The sequence below is a fragment of the Numenius arquata genome, chromosome 2 (genome assembly GCF_964106895.1).
Source record: "Numenius arquata chromosome 2, bNumArq3.hap1.1, whole genome shotgun sequence".
In the NCBI taxonomy this organism is placed as follows: domain Eukaryota; kingdom Metazoa; phylum Chordata; class Aves; order Charadriiformes; family Scolopacidae; genus Numenius; species Numenius arquata.
The window spans coordinates 34,484,654-34,510,244 of record NC_133577.1 but is presented as its reverse complement, the minus strand read 5'-3'; the positions used below and the strand labels follow the sequence as shown (position 1 = coordinate 34,510,244).

General features: G+C 38.4%; 2 protein-coding genes across 2 annotated transcripts in view; both read left to right on the top strand.

Moving 5' to 3' along the window:
- Positions 1–6,390, top strand: part of KIF6 (kinesin family member 6) — a 174,103-nt gene extending 167,713 nt beyond the window's left edge. Inside the window, exons 20-23 of the mRNA XM_074161912.1 lie at positions 1,045–1,134; positions 3,071–3,177; positions 3,362–3,369; positions 6,316–6,390. Of these exons, the coding sequence (XP_074018013.1) occupies positions 1,045–1,134; positions 3,071–3,177; positions 3,362–3,369; positions 6,316–6,390 (280 nt within the window). The remainder of the gene's footprint in view (positions 1–1,044; positions 1,135–3,070; positions 3,178–3,361; positions 3,370–6,315) is intronic.
- Positions 6,391–14,094: 7,704 nt separating this feature from the next.
- LOC141479203 (potassium channel, subfamily K, member 16-like) lies at positions 14,095–22,726 on the top strand. Its single transcript, XM_074168263.1, has 5 exons — positions 14,095–14,307; positions 18,302–18,416; positions 18,954–19,120; positions 21,534–21,699; positions 22,503–22,726. Exons 1-5 carry the CDS (start codon positions 14,095–14,097, stop codon positions 22,724–22,726), a joined length of 885 nt encoding a protein of 294 aa, XP_074024364.1.
- The last annotated feature ends 2,865 nt before the right edge of the window (positions 22,727–25,591 follow it).

Here is a 25,591-nt window from a genome sequence, read left to right as displayed (position 1 = left end):
AACATCACACATCCTTTCTAGCTCTTGTAATATGTAGGTGTAATAAAGTACTGAATATTATTAACATTAAATATGATATTGTTTTAGTTGAATCAGGCTGAGTCTTGAGGTCATTTTAATCCATTTAGGCAGGTGCAAATGGTATGGGACTTGAGGAGTTAAAGAGAAACATTCAGGAAACCTGGAGCTGTTCATTTGAAAATGACTTATACTCTTGGGCACAATATCTTCTGCAAAACTGAACCTGGCACACTGTAATACAGTAAAATTTTAGTAATAAATTTCTTTCCTTTTTCGAGTTCTCTGCCAGAAATATCAATTCATCAGCCAACAACGAACAAATTACTGCAGTTAGAAAAGCAAGAATTTGCCAATCCTGCCATCTACTGGAAAAATCCTAAAACTGAGTAATTCAGTGTTTCCACTCTCTCCGATTGGCACCCAATCCAGCACCATACACAACCCCTGGGGAAAGGCGAGAGTCCCTGGACATCCCGTGGCAGAAATCTGCCTTCCTAGTGGAGAGCTTCCTTATAACAGTATCTGCCGGGACAAGAATGCACAACAGATGTTTGCAATATATTTGGTTATCATCAACAAGCCACATCCCAAAGTCCTCACTGAGTTTTTATCCAGTCTCCCACTGATTTCAGTAATAATTTTGCTTGACTAAAGAAAGAGTGGAAAATGAGCTAAGGGCTCACTTGGCTAACAGTCAGTACGTGAACTAAATATACCATTACAAACTGTACATCAGATACATCAAAGTGCTTTACAAGCCCTGCTTAGAAGGCAAATACTAAAAGTATAATCTTTATGAGTTTATTTGTCATTCTTTTGTAGCCACATTCTCTACATAAACCTAATCATCACTTGGATTAAACTGAAAATCCTCTTCCAGCAAACAAGTACTTTATATAGATAAAAAAAACCTCTTGAAAAACAGCTTATTTGTAGTTACTTAGCATGTATTAATATTAGCATGTATTAATATAGCCCTCCACAAGGGCTATATTCTTTCCTTCATTTCTGCTCCTGTTCCAGTTTTTCAGAGGCCACAAGAATCAGCCCTAATGAAGATCCAGCTGGGAAAAACAATTCAACCACTTCTAGTAATCCTACTTTAAAAACAAGGTAAGAAGGGGACATGGGCTATTCAGAGAAGAAAGCAAACCAGTAAGTAATATAATACTGAGATAACCCTCTATCGGTCACTTCAACAACAGTCTCCTTGAAAAACAAAAATAAATCTGAAAATGCAGATTTTCCTCCAGCTTCCAAAACAACACCAAACATGACCCATAGCTATTCACCAAGTAGCCGCATTATCAGCATTAAAGAGGTGGTTCCTTGTTTGGCCGGAGGCTTTTTTCCCCATGAGCTTATGAATCCCCACGACTGTGTCTTCTCAGCAAGAGAAAGGGACCCTAAAAGAGTAAATAAAAGCATTTAATAGGAAGAGAGATGAGTATGTAAGTATTGCAGAATGCAGGAACTACACAGAGTTTTTTTCAGTTCCATGATTTTATCCGTAAAATACATTGAGTCCCCCTCCTACAAATTACTCTGGTAAAATAAAATTACATGAACAGCCTGGGTGTGTCAGCCTTGGCAAAGGTTACATGTCATGTTTTCTCAAAAGAGGTACTGCTTTGTGAAAATTAGCTTAGCACATTGATCGAAACTACTTTTTTTTTTTTGACAGCTTTTCTATTTTTTCTAATGTGCTCATTTCCATCTTCTTTTCCCCCACCAAAACATCATGCCAAGTCCATATACTTTCAGAAGCTACATTCTTATTGTGCTCAACAGTTCTGGCTATTAAGGCCCTTAGGAAAATACGGTTACGTTACTATTTTTCCTACTGCATTAGGAAGAACAAATCACAAGGCCTTTTTTCATTTTCCGAAACAATCCATTTCTGGAACAGAGAAAAATAATGGAAAATTTCATCCCCCAAAACCTATGTTTTAAATTGCATTTGTGTATAAGAAAAAGAGAAGTTAAAATGGAATTCAGACAGTACCTTCTCAAATATATTGTGTATTTTTTATTTTATGTTGTTCCTAATCAAATGAAAATCAATTAAGTGAATAGTCCTTTACTAGTGTTCTGAAATGACCTTGTAAATTACATAAATAGAGAAATTTTATTAAGTTCATAGCCATTTCTGGATTTCTTTCCAGAATTTTGGTTCACTAATTCAGAAACTCAGGACTTAATTAGTAGCACAAAAAAAAGGTATCAGACTTCCATTTTATGCCAGGCACAATTACATTCTACTGCAATAGACAGTAAGGAACAGTGGAAATGACTACAATTACAGAGGTAGGATATGTAAAAAAAAAGTTTCTCTTTTTAGTTCCACTTGTCCTTCCACATTATAATTTTTATCACTATATTTCTCATTTCATCGTTAGTGTTTGATCTTTAAACAAGGCTAAAGACACAGAGCCAAATTCCTAGCTGATTAGAATAGCTTCATTGTACTACATCATCTTATACGGCTGGAGGGTCTGACAAAAGCAGAGGTAAGTAAGTCAATGATTTAACTGCACAGATACAAGATCTCAGCTGGGACTGGAGAGTCAGCAGCAGATGTCATGAATGTCATGTGATTATTTACTTCTGGGTATGTATGAAAACTTAATTCCCTTACAGTAGGCAAAAATACTATTGATCTGTTGAAATAAATAGCAGCATTTTTTCCTGAAGCAAATAAACACATGGCATAGACACATCAATCATTTCTTTGGCAAACTCACTGTATTAGGCTTTTCCGCTCAGCAGTAAGTCTTTGACTCAGCAGTAAAATATTTTTAACCCTTTGTGAGAGGTTTGATAGCTTATAAGCATGTGGCCCTACCAAACTAAAAAGATATTAGCTAATCTTAATAATCTACACAATAGCATCAAGAAGCCCTGAACTTGGTTCTCCTCTGAACTGTGCCATCTCTAAAAATGTATCTGGAGAACAAAGTCCTTCATGCTGAAAAAAGAGAGGAGATAATGGAACAGAAAAATAACCTTCTCACTCAGTTGGGTCCACAAGTATACTTTCTTATTTCAGGACCCCACCAAGTTCAAGTACATCTGTTCCTCTGACTGGAGACAGCCAGGCTGATGCTGACATCCTAGGTTTCATTAAAGCAAGACAGAACATCCTGCAAAAGAAAGGTAAATCCTGCCAAAAAATAGGAAGCCAAACCAGAATCTTCAGTACGTCATCTTAAAGCCAAAATAGCTTTAGTCCTCATTTATACTGACGCAAGTGAGAACTGATTCTGGCTTAAATTATATTACATTATGTTCTTAGCCGTTCTAAACACTTGAGGTTCTTCACGTGTATTTATTTTAGTAGCTCAATGCTGCAGTGTAAAAATATGAAGGCTGTCTGTTTTTCTCAGCCACCATCAGGGAATTTTCTGGGCAGGCATGGAGCATGCACAGTGTATTTCTTTACACTTAAGTGAATGCACTTGAATGTGGTTTCTTGGTTATGAAAATACTTCCAAAATTTTCTGTGTACATTTTCTTTAAATTGGCCTGGTTTTTAGTTAATACAAATTTAGCTGTAACAATTAACATGAAATAAAGGTTACGCAAATGATTCCACCGTACCCTGCCTCATGAGGCAGACTGACCCGCTGTGTCTAGCAGAGTATGCCCTTAAGAAGTATTTCACTATATCAAGGTCTAGTGAAACTTTCTATGGGTATTTGTCACCAAATCAGGTACTGAGAGCAATCATAGGCAGGCAATAAAGTTCACTCTATAGTGTAGATAAGTAAAATTGGCAGGAAGCAGAAAGCAATAAATACACAATGGTGGCACTGCAAGGCGGCCTAGAAGTAATTCATCATGATAAAGAAAAATGACCTATGATTTTCTTTTTTCTTATTTTTTTTTTCTGGAATAATAGTTCTTAGCGGCAGTAACCAATTAGACAGAAGATGAAAGCGGTAGTGGTTACTGAAGCAATAACTTTCCGTCAGCACTTGAGTGCTGATGACAGCATTATTCAGCAAGCTATCAGCACCTGGCAGATGGTGTTAGCACTGTCACAAAGTGGGGTTTTGGTATCACACTGCTTATCAGAAAACTGTCAGGTAAACACACAGTGGCTGAAAAAACAGCCTCCCTACACTCATCCAAAGCAAACACTTAACACACTTAGGCTTTGGGATCCCTTTTGTCTTTATTTAGAAAAGCTGTTGTCAGGTTTCTTCTGCAAATGAAATTAAGTTGAATTTATGGTGAGGCAGCTCACCAGAAGCAGGTTAGAGATAAGTGTCTTAGAACAAACATTTCAAGCCTTTAGAAGGGCCAAATCTGACTCATTCTGTGAAGTACAGTAATCTAACTAACAAGAGCACATCTTGTCCTGTGATCATCTCCTAAATCATACCATATCAGGAATGTCTCTCTCAAATGCCTTTTCCGTCCTGTTTTTCAGCCACAGGCTATTACCTGGCGTCATCCATCAGTTTCAGAAGGGACTAGGCATTATGAACATTGACAACTAATAGACCCCAAGTTATAAAAGGTATTCTTGCAGAACAAAGGACAGTCAACACTTTCAAAATTGTTCTGAAGCTCAGTTAGACAAGATGAGCTACGTGCTGCCCTAAGTAGCTGATAAGGAATGAAGTAACATTTGGTCATCCTGGCAGTGCAGGGCTGGATGACACAACCAATAACTAAGCATAGGCAGGGGAACAAAAAGTAAAGAGGCTTCATAAGTATGAGCAGCGTATTACAAACCTGTAGGGACCCGACGTGTCGTAGATAAGAGACAGCTCAGCAGCAAGTTGTGAGAAGGATTTGGAGTCAACCTTGCAGATAACAGAAGGCTTTTTTTCTTGACTGCTTGTGAGGAAAGGGAAACCCTCCCAGATTTGAAGGATAAAGCCACTAATAGCAGAAACTGTTGATCAAAAAAAGTTTGTAAATTCTAATTTAGCAAGATGAAGGAGAGAAAAATCTATGGATTAGTACTAGTAAGGAAGTACTTTGTGCTTCAGCACCACAGTGAAACCTGAGGACATTTATGAGGTGCAGTGGTAGCCTTTCTAACTGGGAGAAGAAAATGGGCTGAGAGACTCCACTATTCCCATATCTGTGATATTGTTATGTGTTCCCTTTTCCCGTGAGCACATCGCTTCACTCTTACCTGACTTGTTTCTAGACTAAAAGGAGATGAGAGGCACAGTAACTGCTGTAGTTTTTGTGCATCATTGGCTGTACAGTTTCCAATAACAGTTGCATCCAAAGCAAAGGAGAACTGGAGGGGTTTCTTTTAGGAGGTGGAGATGGGGACTTGGCTTTGTTGATAAAGAAAAACTATCAGAAGTAGAGTTTAGCAGAGAGGAAGAGTAGAAGGGGACCGAATACTTTGGGGAAAAAAGTTATGTGTTATCAGGGTCACACAGAACTTTTCCTCAATGAATTTTGAACACATACAAAATAAATTATAGAGAAATTATTTGCCTAGAGCCACTAATGCGAGTCAGACAGCTTCATATAGAAGCTGTTTGCTGCGTCCTATTCCAGTGCTGTGTTGTCTCCTTCCCAAACTTTCTTCAACTGAGATATTCAATAAGCATTTCTGTATTTGCATGTGAATGTATTCACTCCCTGCATGATTATTACACACAGAGCGCCCTGCAGGAAACAACATGAGAAAGTGTGGCCAAACCAAAGTCTGCTAGGTCTAAAAAATGTCAACATACTTACTGCTCTTCCCTTTATTGATTCTGACCCTTTCAAACTGTTGTATCAGTATCTTAGAAGCAAACCGAGGGCCCCACTTTACATTAGCCAGGGGGGAGGGAGGGGTGGGGGGGCGGAGGGCAGAGGGAGGAAGGGGGGATAAATGTGTGCAGAAGTCAACAGAGTGGAAAATACGTTTTATAAACAGAAAGCATGGGAATGCTCAATATCCTTAGTGACAGTAATGCAGGGGGGGAGTGAGAGGTCTCAGGGAAGATTACCTCAGGGTTTGTAGGTCGTTATCATTTGCTTTCTAAAAAGAGAGGAATTAAAGCAGGTACATTGACAGGGGCTTGCTGGGGTTGTTAAAGCATTGTAATAACTACATTGGAAAGCTTTTTACAAAGGGCTACCCTGCAAACATATGCCTTTGTTGCCTTGTTCAGTCTTGAGGTAGAGAAATGAAAAAGCAGAAGAGGAGGCATGATTTTTTTGTCTTAAAATTTTTAAATTAAAAGATCTCTTTTTTTTCTCCTTTCTTTTGTTTTATGTTTCTGAAGTTTATTTTAAAACCGACAGCACAACCTGAAATATAGTCTAATAATTTCTTTATGTCCTTTCAGGCTTGGGGAACAAATGACCTTCCTGTTGAAGTCCACTATTTCCTTTTTGAAATAAAGACCTTTATTCTTTGCCTTCCTCTTCTGTTTAGAAACAGGTACAAATAACTACCTTAGACATACAGTATAGAAGTGATTTATCTTTGACAGCAATATCCATTTCTCCAGGGAATGATTTTTGAATATTTGCACTCGGTATCTTCAGCATGCATTAAGATTAAGCAAAACTAAAATAACCAATTAGGAGTTTGCCAAATATGTTTGTTTATTGTGAATTCATTGTATGTTTTCTAAATGTTAAAATTATCTAATATATTAATGCTCTTCTACACCTCCAGTCTGGGGAACACTTATTACTACTGATGGTAATTTTGTTTGCATGGATTTGCATCAGGCTTTATTAATTACATCTAGTTGGCATCCAGAGATGTCTGTGCAAAAATAGTTATCTGGGTTACAAAAGTCTATAAAGTTACATTTTGAGATATTTTGCTGATTTTTTTTTTTTTGCCAAGAAATAGTAGTTTTCATATCAGATTATTAGAATAATGAGATTTCATTGTAATATGAATATAAATTTTTAGTACAAAGTAATTAGGTTTTTATTCATTTGAATACATTGAATTGTTGTACAAAATATACATCTATCCAGAATATACAAATTTCAGAAGAAACAATGACACTTGATAGGCGTAAAGTAAAACAGGACAAATAGTTGTAAAATACATATGAGATGCGAAAATTTAAATGCAGTTTTATATTATATACAACATAAGTTCACTATTGACTCAGTACTAATTTATAGCATAATATCCAGTTACGCAATGGCTTTTTTACACATCAGACTAAAACAAATCAGAAAGTGCAATGTAAAATACAGTCTATTTCTCTGAGATATACAGACTTCCAGATTGAAGCCATCATTTTTCGTGCTAGCAATAAGCTTAGAGTCATGCATTTAGAAAGGTTTGGGTTGTTCACATAAAAATAAAACAATATATCAGCAGAAGTCACATCATTCTCAAGAATGTATATTTCCTTAAGTTGCTGATACTTAATTCTGTGGAAAATTCATAATTATTCTGAAGTACTTGGAGAATTCATATATTCAAACCTACAGAAGGTATTTGTTTAACAAATTAACAACTGAGACGCAATCAGTTAAGAAGTGTTAGTTATACATTCATCTGCATTTTAATTTTCTATAAAAGTCAGCACAGCTACCACGTAAATTGGTAAGCTTTATGCAGAATTTAGGATGTACAAGGTGAGATAAAAGTCAGATCTATTGTTGCTTTGGGAAGAGAGAGTTCAAGGATTTGATCAGAGATGGGAAAATCCACAGGTCTTTCCCCTTTTATATGTCTGCTTTGTTGGAGATTATATTAAAATGTCCTTCTGCTAGAATCTTTTTCTGTCTGTCTTTATTTTTCTTCTTCTTACTCTGTTATATATAAACACTGTATTAAATGTACACTGAATTAATGTTTATACAGCTTTGTTGAGGAGAGCAGGGCCACCACCTTGCCTCTATGCAACCAGAGAAGAACCAGAGGTTCCAAACCATTTCTGGATGAAGCAGCCGTCGTTTTTGGTTTTCAGTAAAATCCCCTTTATAGTGAATTCATTTGAAGGTGGCCAAAAGAGAAATACTGGTACAACAGCTCATTTCTTTTGACATTGAAGCATTTCCAATAGCTTTCATTAACTGGTAAAGAGAAAGATCTCAGTGCTGTCCTGGTTTGATCTATGTGACACTGCTACTATCTGATGATTACATATTCAGTGTTTTGTTCTCAGTTTGCCACATATCTAACTCACAGAGAGAAAAGATTACTTGCCCTCCTATTTCAAAATTCTCTAGTCTTTTCTTACAATGTTGTAAAATTGGTGTGAAATTCAGTCACTATCAGCAAAGTAATACCTGACTGGCAGAATGATCTGAGATTAAGAATATACCAAACACATAAGAAGAGCTTGGACATAAGTGCATCCAATAATAGAAAACCATATAAATATATAAAACCATATAAATAAATATAAAGCCTTTCTTGCTGCTTCTGGAAATTTTCATATCATGTGGACAGAAAAATGTTCTCATTTAGTATATAATAGTCTTAAGAAGTAAAGCATACACTTTTTTTTAAAAAAATTGTCTCCACTCTTCAAAGTTTGCCTCTTGGGTTCGTAGGAAAATTCAGGTTGGAAAGACCTCAGCAGGTCTTTAACCCCACCTCTTTCCCAAAGCAGCATCAGCTATGAGACCAAACTAAGCTGCTGAGGGCTTTGTTCAGTCTGGTCTTGAAAACCTGCAAAGATGGAGACTGCGTAACCTTTCTAAGCAATCTGTTTCAATGCTTGACTGTCCTCATCATGAAAAAGTTTTTCCTTATGTCCGGCCTGAACTCTTCCTTTTTTGCCCATTGTCTCTCTTCCTCTCACAAGCCACGCTGTCAAAAGCCTGCTCCATATTCTTGATGGCCTTCTCACAGGTGTTGGAAGGCTACTGGGTTTTTTCTCTAAGTCTTCTTGTCTTCATAAAAGCATTTATTGCTTCAAGAAAGTTTGATTGGCCACAGATTAACAAAGTTACTTGTTTCAATAAAATATCTTCATATAATTTCTAGATTAATTTGAAATAACCCAAGCATTTACCACACTGCAGAAACAATCAGAGGCCCACATTTATAATGGTCTTGACTACTGCCTAAGCCATCTGTAAAACACTATTGCTAAGCATAGAGATTCTCATGCATATCTGACTCCTATCTATTCACGATGATATCTAGCTGCTGGCTGCTTAAATGTTTGTATGGTAAATTTATTTATTACCTCCAACCAGAATAAATCCAAATATCTTTTCTGTGGAGATTTCTTGGGGAAGTAGCTCCACAGCACTAGATATCATACAGATATTTCCAGGATTAATTTATGCCAGACACTGTGGATCATCTCATCTCTTCTTTCAAGGCATTTCCAAACCTTCTATATAGTTTATTTCAGTAGAAGATAGACATCTGCTGGTTTCCTAGAGCAACAGAGCTTCTGGGAAGGTCAGTATATAACCCAATGAGTCTGTTCTCATTTATGCTGAATCTGCCAAGGATCTATATACAGTCTGGAACCACACTAGTGAGACCCTTGAGCTCACCAGCTTTTGGCTTAGCATTTTCATCACTTCCTGACCACTGCAGATTTCCAGAGAGCTCCAAGGAGAAAATGATGTAACTTTATTTTGAGTTTCTCTTTATTGGAAGATGGACATGCCTAATTCAATATCGTTTTTTCACTACTGCTTTTTTTATGAAAAAGTCTTTGAAGTGGAATAATGATGTTCACACATGTAACAGTGTAAGTATATATTGTAATAGCTTCCCAGCAAAAGATTTTATTTTTCTCACCTAGTTTAATCAATCATAGGATGCAAATTTTTTTGTCAATAGTATAACTGAGAGCCCTTCAGTGTAATAAAATGTTAAGGTCTTTTAAATGTTGCCTGTACCAAATATCCAGCTGGTGAATATGGATGCCAACAAGACAAAAATCTGGGAACGCCTAGTTACATAGAAGATGTTTGGTAGCTCTATATAGAATGTGTTTGTCATTTCAAAGTCCATTTTAAATAACAACAACAATCGAACTTCTGGTTTTAGATGATTTCATGTGAATCACTTTTATTGTTGTTTAAATCAATGTTAAATGATTTTTTTCTGATATTTTTTCTGTTTCACTTCCTGCAATGTTCGCTTTGAAACCTCACCAATAAGGCAAGCAATGTAAACTAGATATTTATAATAGTTACTATCCATGCCTTGATTTGACACCACCACAATAAAATTGAAGACTTTCGACTAAAACTTCATTATCCCTTTCCTTGAGGGAAATCTCAGGGCCCACACCTGAGATTTTTTAAAGATTATCTTCTGTTTATTTTTTGGGGCAGCTGAGGTCTTCATTTGACACAAATGGTGAACTAAACAAATACTTATATTTGTGGGCCAGCAGTGGGTTTACCCAAATGCATTTATACAGATAAAAACCAGAAACAACAAGGTCTACCACCAATACATTAATTACAGCACTCAAGGAAGCTTTTTTTTTTAATAGTATCTGTGTGAGAAAAATACTACTGAAATCTTGGAACTCTTTGTAACTCTTATCTGAAAACAATTCATGTTTTCACCTATGTGAGGGTAAATCAGGAAGTCAAAATGATTGGTTTAAATTTGGAGTGAGAACAAAATTAGAACTAGAAAATTGCCAGATGGCAGTGTCATGCCTGAAGAAATGCAATGTTACTGTTATTTATATTTAACATGGTTCTAAAATAATTTCCTTAACTCTTCTTTGAAGTGCAGGGTTTAAAAGTCATTCAAGAAGCGAAGCAAATTCAAAACAAATCAGTATTTCCATGTACAAACTATTCAGGTTGAAATGCATACCCTGTGGAAGAATGAGTCCCTGGATCTTTGCATCCATTTTGTCATCTAGTTCTGTACAGAAACATTTCTTCCAGAGACTATAATCTACAAATCCTCTCTTCATCAGAAGTTTGAGGATGACAGGATCAGCCAAGGTATCTTCCAACCATTTTATTACTTATTTTAGAAACAGCTTATTTGTGTCTATGTAAATTATACTCTTACTGATCACTATGGTATTTTTTCTGGCTTTTGAAATACAGAGCGAGGAAACCATGTCAGATATTTTGGCCTATCTTTTATTTGGCATCTGTCCATATTTCAGACTTGTTAGGGACTGTAATAACAGCAGTGGGAGAACCCTGAATCCTTTGGTTTGCTCCAGGTAATACACATGAAGTGATTCATTATCTTGATTGTAGGCCAGAATGTCGTTTTGGTATCTGTCCTTTCCAGAACGGCTCAGATTTTCTCTGTGAAAAGCTGGATCTTATTGGGTCAGTCATATTACAACAGCATCAAGGGCGGAAAATATGATAAGTGAAGGAGTAATCAAGGAGCTCATGTTCAGCTCTGGATTTAAAATATGTTTTGTGAGAATTCATTCCTTAGCTTTAAGACCAAATACACTCTTGTGTTTAACATTGGCAGGGAGCGCTGGAATAGCAGGACCTCCAAGTAATGGTCAACTTCCAAGTTCAGCTACTCTCTACTAATAAGTTTTTGCTTTTAGCATTTTTTATTTCTAATGTTTGTGATCTCAGGTTTTGTTTATTTTTTAATCAGAAGAACATTAAAAGAGCAACAAGAGAAGTTAGATTAGACAGTGTGCTTTGTCATCCCATCATCAAAAGGGATCTGCTAGTATCATTATTTTGGCATACTGTATTATTATGCTTTTTTACCTGGAAGCCAAATTTCATTTCCAGTGTGGTAAGCCATGCTGAGCTCCCTCTTCCAGATTCAGAACTCACTCAGAAATCTTAAGTCTTCCGTTTACTTCCAAATGGCATACATTGGAAGTAGGGACTCAACATATTTGAGTTTCTTTGCTCCTGTGGCAAGACCTAACTTCTGGGCTACTGCACAGTCTTGTTTTGTTTTATTCCTATGTTGCAACCTGACAGTAGGGAAAAAAAAAAAAAAAAACACCTTTGCAAACAGAATATTTATGACATCTGTAACTTGAAATCTATAGGTACGTATTTCTGTAGCTTTTCCATGGGAGTAAATATGGCAGCATCTTACAACTTACAGACTGTTTTCTTTCACATTTTCAGAGCACACTACTCTGCTCACCTGTATGGAATTGTGCATGTTTGTGAAAATACTTTCTTAAACAGGTACTACATGATTTTGCCCTTGCATTTATCTGTGAGTCATTCAGCTATGAAGTGGTTCATCTCTAACTGCATAGTTACTCTGCAGTTTCTTGTGCACATACAATTGATTTTTTTTATTTTTTGCATCTTTCTGCAGAAACACTGCTTTCTACCTCAGCCCCAGGACACATCTTATCACATATTCCATATGTTTCTTGAAGTTCTCTCCAGCTGTTTGTTATATTATCCATGAATTGATTTTTTTTTTTGCTTCTTTTTTTTAAATGCTTTTCAAATAATACTCATGGTAAAGAAGATAACACCTCGTCTTGAAGTTGATTAGAAATCATTTCACTTGGCCAACCAAATAGGATACACCTTTAATGTTGAAGTACTTTTAGTGGGAGTATCAAAAGCATAGAAGTAAACACACCTTGACAATTTTAGTGAGTCAATTCGTAAAACCCTTGGAAAATTAAGATCCTAAAAGTAAGCCTAAGCAGACATTTTTTCTTAAGGCATAATTTAGACTGCCAAGTTTGGAAGCTGGAACACTTTGTTGAACTGAGCTGAACAGAACAGAAGGGGACACCAAAGCTCTGAGTCCTTGCACGGTGCACTTCTCTACTGAATTCTTTCTGTCCCCCTGTCACAGCAACAGAGTGGTCCCAGACAAAGGTCTTCTGGGATTTCTCCGTAATGCTTTTCACTTTTCAGAGTGACAAGTGGCCTTCTGCTGCCAGTCAGTCATCCTCTTCTGGGTGGACATGACTGGCCCTAGGCTAGGAGCACAGTTCAAATGGCAAGTACTGGGGTTTCCCCAGATATGGATATGAATTAAATTATTTTTTTATTCTTTTTCTCTGAGCACTACCTCTTGTTTGAAGGTAGGTGAAAAACAGTCTGAATATTAAGCAAAGGAGGGATATCTGTATCCAGAACACTTTAGTGGGAAGGGAGTTTAATAACAAAATTGCAGCGCTAGCCACATGGCCCTCTTGCTCTGTGTGTGTGTGTTTTCTTTGAGAAGCAGTGTGGCATAGATGACACTAGCCATAAAACTCTTCCTACAGAAAAATATGCAAGCCCAGCTCATTTCCAGTGCATGATAATCATTTAGGCTCCCATGAGTGAACCTCTGATACTTTTTTAGCTAACGATTAACCTTAAGCCTTCCTTCCCCCTTATGCATTTGGATTAAAAGGGCAATACAGAGTCTGAAAGCAGGAGGCATGAGTGGTTCATTCTCTAACTCTATGGACTAAAGGGTGGAGTCATCGACAAAGAATTCAGGAGTGGCAGGCCAGGCAGTGAGGGGACTGATCTTGTTGGGGTTAGAAAAGAAAGCTAAGGTCAGTCTTGTGACTAGGCTGAATTCAGGATGTTTATGAGCTTCATCATGCTGGTTCCACTGGTGCCAGCAATGTTTGTCTGGTACAGACAGCAGCCATTGGCTTTTCCATTTATTCAGCTCCATACTCTTCTTTGTTCTTGGGAGTCTGCTGTAGTTAGTGTGTTTATAGTGTTTTCTTGTACAGAAGTCTAGTGTTTAGAGTAAGGCTTTACTTGTCAAGACTTTAAGAGTCTATTTGTGACTCTGTATTCATACATGCCTGGGTAAGTCATTGAGCCACGGTTTTACTTCAGCTTTCCCAGCCTGGAAGACAATACCAGTCTCAGAGGGCTTGTGTCAGGCTTCATTCATTTGATTGAGATTTCTGGATAAAAGTTGTTTTAATAGAAGAAAAACACTATGATTCACATTCATTCTTATTGAGCTGTAAATTCTCTCCCTTTATTTTGGGTAGAGAAAAGATGTGGAGGGATAAAATTTGCCTTTTAGTCTTGTTTTGTGTAGCCCTGTTACCTGCCCTGATACCCATAAGTTCTGTTAAAAAATTCTCCAGGGCAGTAAGTGGGAACATGGGTGTGTGATTCCTGGGTGTCCCTGGTAGCACATATCTTGGGACAGTAACCTATTAAGTACCAAGCAGGGACTGGCAGCAGCAGAGCAGCAGCATGCCCCTCCTCACTGTACACAGCCAGCAGATCAGCTGGACTCCGCTGCTGGTACTGGGGTATCTCTTTTACCTCCTCCTGGGCGCTATGGTGTTCCAGCTGCTGGAGAAGCAGGCAGAAACCCATTTTCGGGACCAGTTCCAGCTGGAGAAGCTCAAGTTCCTGAAGAACTACACATGCTTGGACAGGCAAGCCCTGGAGCAATTTGTACAGGTAAGAGGAACAAGGTCTCATTATTTTGGCTCAAGCGTTATTTCAGTTAGAAGAAATTATACTATTTTGGCCATGCATGTCATAAATCGATCTGTTATCCATGACATTAAAGGACTAACTGAACAGGAGAAAGGCGGGTTTCTCAAGCCCATTTGCTTACCTCTTTATCTTGATCGATTGTACTTCTTTCTTTTCCCAGTCATGAACTCCCAAAATATGCAAATCTGCTGATGCACCTTCGTGCTATCTTGCAATAATTTCAACTTCATGGTTTTCAGCTCCTTTATTAATTATTACATGGGAATTATACATTGGGACAAAAGCCAAGAACCAAACCTACAATAAGTAACTTGCCCTACTATGATACTTCAGCCCAAATCTGTGCAAATTCTGCCTGTTTTTTCTACCAGAAATTTTCTACTGCCTTGAAGGTGGTCCTGCACTTCCAGGCTTCTAAAGAAAAGATACAGTCAACCCTCATGAGCTGTGTTGTCTGTCACTTTATAATAAGAGAGAAAGGTTTCTTGTTCAATCTGGGTTCTCAATTAGTGACATCTTCAATTACATTTTAAGCTATTCCTCAAAACAGGCTGGAGATAAATTACAAGACCTTTCTTGGTATTATTATAGACAAATCCTGTCATTCTCATATTGCAAGAACTCAACAGAAATCATTGAACTATCACTTTCTTCATGCTCCAAACTTATCCAGTTGCAGAGGTGGGTGTATAAATGGTTTGAACGCTTTCTACCAGGTCATTAAACCTGAAAGAAATTCTAAACGTGCTGCAAGTTTGCACTGTGCAAGTCAGAGGTTTACCCTGAAGGTGTACGCTTTTGATCAACAAAAAGACGACATTCTGTAAATCGATTTCAGCAAACAGTGAAATTCAGATCAGAAAGGGAAGAGAAGGTGCCTGAACTTCTGTCTACAAGGACAATGTTCCTTTACTAATACAGTGATACGTTTCTTGTAGAGCATTTGGCATTGGCCAGAAAATGACTAGCGTTTTCAAAAACTGACATGCCTAAAAACATGCTTTTCTTTCAACTTCACCTGTTGGTGACGTTACCTGTCTTTCCCTTAGCTCTGTGACAATGATGGTAGAGAAGAAATCCCTGATTCTCATTGTAAACCAAATTGGGATATGTCATTGGATTGAAAGTTTTAGTTGAATCTCCGGTACCCTAGAAACTTTAGGGAGGGTTTACAGATTTCAGATTCTCCTCTCTTTGGTTTCAGTGGAGCTTGTTTAGCAGTGCCAGGCCACTCAGAGTATCACATTTTGCTGCCTCTCTGCTGAATTACATTTCACTTGTAAGTTGTTCCATACAAAACTGAGGGCTCGAGATTATCATCTACAATAAACCAAGCTCAATGTACTTAGACTTAATGGTCCTTAAGGTAAATGTAAGCGCAGGTGCCATCTGGCTTACCTGTCATTCATAAGACCTCTTAAGAAATTTGTCCAGCTCCTACTAATAGTGGGGAATTTAATTCTTTCCATATTAAATCTCTAAAAACAATGCAAGGAAGCAATCACCTATCTGTACTTTTAACTATATGGTTAAGGAGGCCTGTTCATCATGTCAGAAGTTCCAGTCTGAAAAGTGACAGTATGCATGCTGTGGTGAGACACAGCCACTAGATTCAGTCTGCTCAGCTGACAAGTATAAAGTGTCTTGTCTTATTGCCAGTTCTTTAAACTTAAATCCTGGAATCTGAGAATCAACCCAGGGTTTCTTTTTGTGTATTGATTTTCACTAATAATAGAGTTACCGCTTGTTGACTTGGTTGTGCATGAAGCAAATTCTTGCCATTCCATGTTCATAATCTGCATTGGCTGTGCTTGGCTAAAACTGCATAGATGAGAGGTGACCTTGAGCTCCTAAGCTGAACAGCCTGGAGCTTTGGGAAAGTGCAAATCTAAACTCCATGATCTAATGTGTCTCTGGTAAACATACTTTGATCAGGAAATTATGCCATTCTGACAGCGTAACTAAGAGGCAGATTCATTGAGTAAGGAGGTATCTTTTTTAAGTCCCTGTTTTGATTACGTCCATACTTTTTCAGCCCCAAAGGAACTGATAAATATTGACCAAGATGACCAAATCCTTGTCTATGACCCCAAGTAGCTGCAGTGTTCATTGGGAGGGGGACAGGAGCAGAAATAGCAGGCAGCCTTTATTCTGTCCACATCCTACTATAACTTTATGTAGGCTCTATACTCTTACCATAAATTATAGCATGTTGCTTTTACTTACTGACTACTTCTGCTCCCAAAGGCAACAGCTAATGTTCACCAACCATTCAACAGCTGCTCTGTTCTCACTCCAGCCATAACTGTTACCTGAGGTGTAGGTGGAAAGGAGCTAGAAGCCATTATAACTGTCCCACATGAACCTGTTTGTTTAGGAATGATCCTCCTGGGGACCAGGGTGCCATTTATTTCATGGCATTCTACTTAAAAGCAGCCATCATACAAAGAAATCTGACCTTGGCAGACTGTCTGAAGTGTTCAACATTACCTTACTCTTCCATGTTGGCTTTCATGATGTGAATATAGCTCCTCTGAACTCTTGTGCATTGAAATGGATAGAAGCTCCTTGCAGGGATGAATTAAACCTGTGATTATTTTAGACATTTCAAAAGATTCACACCTCAGTAGCTTCTAGGTATTCCTTCTAACCAGCAAATAAAATTGTAGACTCTGGATAGACATGTCAAATTCTTCCCATTCTGAGAACAGGCTTTTAATGGATAATGTAAAGTTCTTTGTCATATTGAAAAGAAACTCTGCTGGCACTTGAATCATGAGATCACTTGTGACGATTGCCTAGCAGCCCTATCTGGTGGACTTGACCAATGCTGTAGGATTTTTTACTGAAGGAATAATATTAGCTATTAAACTTAGGGTACTCAGTCCACCAGCACAGATCAGCTAATATTGCAGAACCTATGCAAAATCAGATACCTTGCAGTGGGTATGTTAATCACATAGGCAATCCTTCTGGCAGTGGTCCACATTTGAATCAAAAAAGAGTATCTTCTTTGGACTCATACTCCTGGAACAAACTAAAGCTGAGGTTGCTGTTGAATCCTGCTCATATCTTGCATCACATAAAAATCTCTAGAAGAGATGAACAAGTAGTTCCTTCAGGCATTTGGCAAAATTATGAAGGCTGTGACCTGGACCTCAAAATTGGTATGTAACAAACAGGGAGATTCTTGAAACCCAGCCTCTGAGCAGAAGGTAACCAGTGTCCTTCAGAGAAATCCTCGGGGAGAGCAAAGAAACACAATCTTCACTAAGGCAGCTAACAAGATATTTGATGCATAAATAGGAGCAGCAGGTCTTTTGCACTTAATAGCTTTGGTCATCTGGTAAGAGCTACGTGGAATAGCAGAAAATATTTCATTAGCTAATCTTTCAGACTAGGAGAAGCCTCATATTCCGTGAAAATTATTGGGAAGTCATAGCCAAAAACAGTAATTCATCTTCACTAATACTTACATGACAGAAACAGAAATAAGCATGTTGCCCATGCCCCTCCCCACAGACACAACCATACATTTATACATGCCCAAATTAAAAACTGGAATGGGATGACTAGACTACGGAAGGAGAAAAGAGGAACTGCCTTTATTTTTTATGGCATAACTTCACTTTCTTTTCCCTGTTTGATCATTTTGGGGACTCCCTTTCCCTTAGGAAAACTTATTATTATTTCAACTTATTATGGAACCTGTCCTCTTCAATGGCCAGTTCTCCAGTGACAAGAGTTCAGGTTACTGGCAAGCTTTATTTCCAAGTTTTGCCATGTCAGCACAAGGCCATTTTAGTCAAACTCTGCCCTGTTATCTACTCTGTTTATTGCTCTGCTTGCTCAAGATGGAAAGCAATATTGGCTTCTCTCTTTTTTTTTCTGGCATTATTCCTGATTTGGTCTAATGGCTTGCTCACCTTTGCTCCTTTGACCTCTTCTGCCTCAGGTCCTTATGCAAGCATGGGAAAAAGGAGTCAACCCAGAAGGAAACTCTACGAATCCCAGTAACTGGGACTTCAGCAACTCCTTCTTTTTTGCAGGAACTGTTGTCACCACTATAGGTGAGGTACTCTCTTTCCTTATAAATTGGGGATTACTCCAGCTGTCCTGTAAGGCCCCCAGAAATGTACATCTGGTAGACAGAATACACCTGCAAGACAATCTTGACTACTGTGGGTTACGTTTTTCTATTGGTTTCCAATTATACCTGTTATTATTGTGTGTTCAGCATATTTCACCTGCAAAAAAGCTGAGTGCCTACTTGGTACATGTAATACGATTTTGTACATGCACAGCACATCTTGAGGTTGCTTTGAAGCCCTCAGTTGTACTCACCACAAAATCAGAGACCTGTAGAAAATTACAATACTCTTTTTAACTAATATTTTTCATGTTGAATTTTCTGTTAGTAGTAGCTAATGCACAGGTCTCTGTCATAAGCTATGCCAATTTGTTGGCAGAATTAATTGCAGAAAATCATAGGTCTCCACGTTTCTGAAGCTTAACATAGTTGAGCTTCCAAGCCTAAAACTTCGCATCATGGCCTGCAACCTGACTGTAAAGCCTTTTCAAGTAGCTGTTTTCTTCTTTTTTTTCAGGTTATGGTAACCTGTCCCCCAGCACAGTGGCAGGGCAGATCTTCTGTGTATTCTATGCCTTATTCGGAGTGCCGCTCAACCTGGCTTTCCTTAATCAGTTGGGGAAGGGCCTCAATGCTCAGCTGATTACCCTGGAAAGATGGGTGCAAAAGCCAGGCCGTACCCAGGTACAGGGTCAATCTATCATTTATTTCCACTATTTTAAAACTAATTAGATTCCTCTTCTCAGATAGATACCGCCACTGCTAGATTGGGTTTCCTTGTGTGTCCCTAAATTTTTCTGAATCACAGCAATTACATGACCCTTTATACTGGAAAATTGATATATGCAATTTATCTATGATAGCTTTAAAGCAATTTGCTTTTGCTTGAGGGAGTCTAGATTTGCCTTTTTGAAATCTGATTCAGCAAAACTGTTAAGCAAGCATGGCTTTAATTTTGAGCAGGGTCCTTAATCTCTGGTGACCTTAGCAGAATACACACACACACAGAATACAGAACTAATTGCTGAACCAAGCTCTTCTTATCTAGCCTATGCTAGTATCTATCCAAAATCTATCTTTACACTGTGTAAAGACAATTTATTTTTATTGGCCTGCTAATCTGTCTTGAATTGCCTTCCCTGATTGTGCCAGCAATTTAGCACTTCCTTTTCTTTTCTTGAAATGTAAATAAATACTCCTTTTCCTTAGTTATAGTTTATTGGTGAGTCATTGAACTAGTCCAGATGTATTGGAATTAGGAAAGCACTGATAATAGGAAATACGTGAAGGTCATTTAAAATAAAGTTAGTGCATGTTTCTGAGTAAAGGTTCGATTAATTGATCCCTTAAATTAGGGAAAAGGAGATTAGATATGTTAGATATGTTAAAATATTTCAGTTTTTTTCTCTTCTTCATTTGTAAAATCTCCAAGTCACTGCATTCTCCTCTCTGAATAAAATTTGTAAAATCTCTGAGTCACTGCAACCTACACTGGGAAAGGTTTGCTGGTAAAGCTATAATGGTACTGTCAAATGCAGACTTGGTTATATGAGCAAGAAGTTCTTTAGCTGCATTACCTATGTCTGTTCCCCAGATACATGCAGCTTTACCACCAGAAGGATTTTCATGCTAGTATAGCTGCATCTCTTTTTGTTTGTTTTCTTTTCACTTCTGAATTAATACCTAATTTCTGGCAGAACTCCTATGATCAGACAAAGCTTTGGAGCTGTATCTGCTTGTTCACTCTGAAAAGCCTCTTCTGAAAAGTTAATTCATCTCCTTTTATATACAATTTAATCATGCTTTTGGAAATTAATTACAATCAGTTCTTCTTCATTCTTAACTTACTGTCCCCTATGTTGTAGGTTTGTACCAGAAAGTTCTTAAAAGCCACGGCAAAAAGTAGTATTATACATTTCAATCTAAAAATTTGTGCAAACTTTATTACCTAATTAAAAGCTATCACACTTCTGGAATGAACTAAATGAGAACAGATACCAACTATAACCATGTCAATCAGTAATTCTCAAAGTGGTTTACAAATGAGGTAAGTATTATTATACAGCCGGAGAGACATAGTACATAATACAGAAGTGATTTATCAAAGTCACTCAGTAGGCTCACGCCAAGTTTCTCAAGCTCAGTGGACCATTTTATATGTGAGATAATACAAAGAGAGAAAGGAAAACATGATACCTGGACCTTCCACTTTAAAAACAGTGGTTTGGCTTCTCATCCAGCCACAATAGGCACATGCATAGAAAATCATGCTCTGATCTGAATGCCCTCGAGGGCCTTTTTAAACAATTGCAATGAGTTTGAATCACTAGTCAAAAATTCACCAGATTGTGTTCCCTGGAAATCCATGAGTACCTGATCCTCAATGCTGAAGTCCCATGTCATGACCCATCCACTGACCGTTCTGTGTACCTATATATTGCAACCACATATGTGGTAACTTATCTTCCAGAAGGCAGACGTTTTTACTGAGAGACACAGCTCTGCCCTGTGCTGACAGAAAACAGTTCTGCTCTGAGTGCCTGGAAGTTAAAAATAAAAGCAGGCAAACTGACTTCATTTAGATTTCATCCAAACATATTTTTGGCTGAGCTCTTGCAAGGCACTTTATAAATATTTGGAAGCAGTCATGGGGAAGAGAACCCTAATTTGTTCTTGCCAATCTTTGTATCATGAGTTATGCAGTACTAGGTGATTTTCCTCAAAGACAGGACCCTCAAAGATTATGAGAACATCTCCACTTGAATTGAAAGCGTGAGTATTTTATTCCTGTGGTTGCCATAGTAAGTTTGAAAATATGACTCGAGCATACTTAAAAACTCATTGCAAAAAGCTTAAAAAGTCCTCCTTGTTTTCCTAATTTTGAGAGGGTTTGGAATTATTATTAGGTAAAATATCTATGTGCAGGGTAAAGAGCAAGGTGAGCCTGTATTGCGTGGAAACATTGGTTTATCCTTCCTTTTTTCGACATTGCTCCCAGCTGGAGTGGCTTTGTGATTCAAGAGCAAAACAGATCCAGTGACTTCCACTAGACAACTGCTGAGTGCCATTTAGCTGCCATCTTCCTTTTATCTTTCAGGTGGTTCAAACACTGGCAGTGGCCATCTTCCTGATCACTGGAACCTTACTTTTTCTAGTGTTTCCACCATTGGTCTTTAGTTACGTAGAAGGCTGGAGCTACGGAGAAGGCTTTTACTTCACCTTCATCACCCTGAGCACCATTGGATTTGGGGACTATGTAGTAGGTAATAAAGAAGGTGAACCAGATTGAGCTTTGTTGAAATTAGTTACTCTAGTATAAAGCTAAATACAGAGAGCAGAGATATCCATTCCACTATAAATCTGGTACATAAGTGAGCTGAGCCAGACTGGTGATAATGAGCTAATGTATTATATGACATGGGCATTTTGCTCTCGGCAGCTAAGCTGGGAGTCACCAAACTCATTTCACATATGCCACTGACCACCCATTCAACAGACTATGTCCAAGCTGGTATGAATGTGATCTATGAGTGACAGGTAGAATCTCTGTCTTGTGCCTGTATCAGCTGCACCGATTGTGCATGCTGTGGGAATATCAAACTGGGAATTAAGGTTTCCATAACCACTTACTTAAAATGGCTGCATTTCCCAAATAAAATCAATCACCATATCACTGAGGTAGTAAACTGTATCTTTCGAAATCATCTGAGATCCCCTGTGTATCTTTTGAGTAAAATATGTCTAGTATGTCTCAACATTGGGTTTCCAAGATTATTTTTTTCTTTGTCAGTGGCTAGAAACACTCAATTTTGTGTATCCCTGATTAACATTAGACATGGATATTTTTATTATATAGCCTTGGCTTCAGAGATTTGATGCCAACTGTCCTGAGCTTAACCTGAGAGTTGGAACACAAAAAGAAAAGAAAAAAGAAGAATGCTCATAGATCAGACAAACATGTTAAACATATGCTTTTGCAGGGGGTGAAGAGGCTGTATGAGTATGTATGTTGTCTGGCAGACTGAAGCTATCGGGATTAATATGCAAAGTTTCCTGGATTTTTCAGGCACAAACCCCAACAAGCACTATATCCCAGTGTACAGGAGCTTAACCGCAATTTGGATTGTTTTTGGCTTGGCCTGGCTGGCTCTGGTCTTCAATGTAGGAGCTGACTTGATGGAAAAATTCCTTCAGTTAAAGTGGCACAAGCCTAACTTAAGCTTGGTGGAAGGAGCCACAATCAAACTGGAAGATGAACCTGAGCAACCTAGAATCCACATCCCCAGCTGAGCAAGGTACACAGAAAGCAGTCTTGAAAGCACATCGTTCATCTATATCTCACTAGGCAAGCCCTGTGGAGAAAGGACTAAACCACGGATTTAGTGGACTGTTTCCTAAGGAGGAAATGTTTCTGATACATTGAAATTTTTACTCATTGTGTAGGCATCAGCCAATTAGAACTTCCAAAGAAGTAGCACGCATGGTAAAACAACTGTCCCAGGATTCATTTTACACTTCTCATTCAACAAAGGCAATTTCCCCTGAAGTAATCAATTATTATCCTTTCTCTTTCTCTAGTGGAATTCAGTTCTTATGGTCACTTGTTTTCAAAAAGTCCAGAGTGACTGCCTCCCAGCTCCAATGAGAAGTCATGCCACCAAGAATCTCAAATGGAAAAAGTCAGGTACAGAAATCTTTCTTCATGTCCAATCAGAAAACAAAGCCACAGAGGAATAGCGACATTAGTGACCACCTCCTTAGTGACATCCATCCAATTAAGATTAGTTTGATATCATCTGAAATTAGCAGCTTTCATATAAAATGATAGTTCCTGCACTAAAATGCTTCTCTCTTAAATTGTGCAGAAATTACGTGTCTATCCAGCACTACCTGGACTGTTACAATTCATTTCAGCTGCAAATTGACAGCTCAAAGCAGGTCCTTGTCGCAGTTCATTTCACAGCCACTTGAAAACAGCACTTTACACTAAATCTAAATACAAGCAGACTTCCTTATTTCCAGCCAGATCACAAATATTTTTAGTCTGGCATTTGCTTTGGGCCAGATCATTGAAGAACTATCATGCACCGTACAGTCCTGATGCTGTCTGCTCACCTCTAGCCAAGGCTGATGAGTTGGCTCTTGTGTTCAATCTGATCCTCAGTCACGCCCATAGTGCCACCTGTGAGAAACAGGGAGTTTGATTTTATCACAGTTATTGTAAGTCAGTAGTCATCTCCAAGGAAGCAGAAAAGCCAAAGGAGGAGATATAAGCACCTGATAACAGGCTTATTACTGAGGTATAAAACTGTAGTCCCACTCTGAATGAAAACTATAAAAACTTGATACAACAATTTATCCTTTCATTGAGTACCATAGTAGATTGTTTATGACCATCACTAACATGTTCCATGAGTATGCTTGTAATTATGTACATACTGCTGTTTATTCAGTATGTTTACAACTCATAGTAACCATCAATTATTCCTTTTAAATTCATTTATAAGTGGAACTTGAATGGAAAGTGTGAGTGAAATATGACTGGGCATGTATACTAGCCCCAAGCTGGCCTGTGGCTGGTAGGCTACGGTAACATCAAATGTCAGCCTTTCAGCACCTGCTTTGATATTTCACTTCGGGGAAGTGTCCGTAAAATATGTAGAGATGAGTGTAGGTCCCAAATCTCTTCCTGCATAATTTCTGTGCTAGAGTTTTACTTCTGAGGAGGGTGACAATAGACACTTGTTCTTACTTCTGACTTGGTGCTTGTTTTCTTTGCTAGTTGCTGACTCCTGCGTAGTGCAGCGTGGTAGCTCAAATCTGAAATGCTGGCATATAAGAATAGCAGCTATGGTTTATTCAACTCATTTCAACACCGAGTTTTCAAATGCTTATCCCTTCTAAGATTTCCCTCACATCTCACCACTACCTACCTCACAGATTCTATCTCCTATGTTTTTGCGCTGATCTTCCTCTATGCCCTCAGCTATTCCCATAAATCCGTGCAACGGCTTTCTTTGTGCCTCTTTCACTGAGAGCAGCCGACTCTCTCCTCTCTGTCTTTTTGTATCTTTGCAAATCTCATGGCAAACTTTCCCTCTCAGCATTCTCTATTCTTCGGACATTGCATCTGCACTTGCTGTCATCATTACCATCACTGTACTCTGTACCTGCCTTGTGTCAACACCACAAGACATTTTAGGCCTGTTTGTGTGAAAGAAAAAACCAAAGTTCTACTGACCTTTGTATCTGACCTGTTCCCCTCACCTCGCCTTTTTCCACACCTTCCTTACTTTATCTAGACACATCCAGCCACAAAACATGCAGTAGTCTAAAGTGATCCTATGCAGGGTTTTATACCATGCTGCATGCCATAAAAAATGATAAAGAGGTTTATCAGGGATGGAAAGCATGCACGCACCGCTTACTGGCAAGTGTTTATTAAAATCATTCTTACTTGACATCTGATAGCAGGGAATTTGGATTGCTTTTACTGCAGTCCAGGAAATTGCTCCTGTACCTGATACTGATTTTGCAAAGTAGCAGCACGGTAAGACCATCACCTGAATTTTTTGCTACTGCTGCTTTTAGTAAGGCTGAGAGTAGCTGCAGCAGCTCTCAAGCTGCCTGCCAGAGGACTCAAAAAGATACCTTAAATCAAGCATATGGAGATGCTGAAACAGAAAAGAGAAAGATACTGATGACCTCTGCTGTGTTACACAAGTGATAGAAATTTCTCGCTCACTTTGTCAATTTTTCAAGATCCTGAAAAGATCCTAAAGGCCATGCACATCTGTAATCAAAGTTACTTTGAGTTTCACACTGGAAACAGTGGTCCAGTTCTTGAGCGTGGTTGGATCAAGTGCTTTCCAGTACCCTTCCTCTAACAAAGAGGTAGTCGACAACTGTCAACTGACCAGCTAAGAAAAATAACATGGAAGAACTGTCAATCATAACGGCTGACTAGGAGTCAGAGGAGCGCAGAAAAGGGACTCTTCTGCTCTTTTAATAGCCCATTTTTCCAGTGGTGCAATCCTGCACAGGATGGAGATCACACAACCTGCTACAAGGTGCTCAGGTCAGATGCTTGGAAAACAGCATTTCTGAAGCCTCTGAACGTGGCTCTGCAGCCCAAGGTGGAAGTGGTAGCCCAGG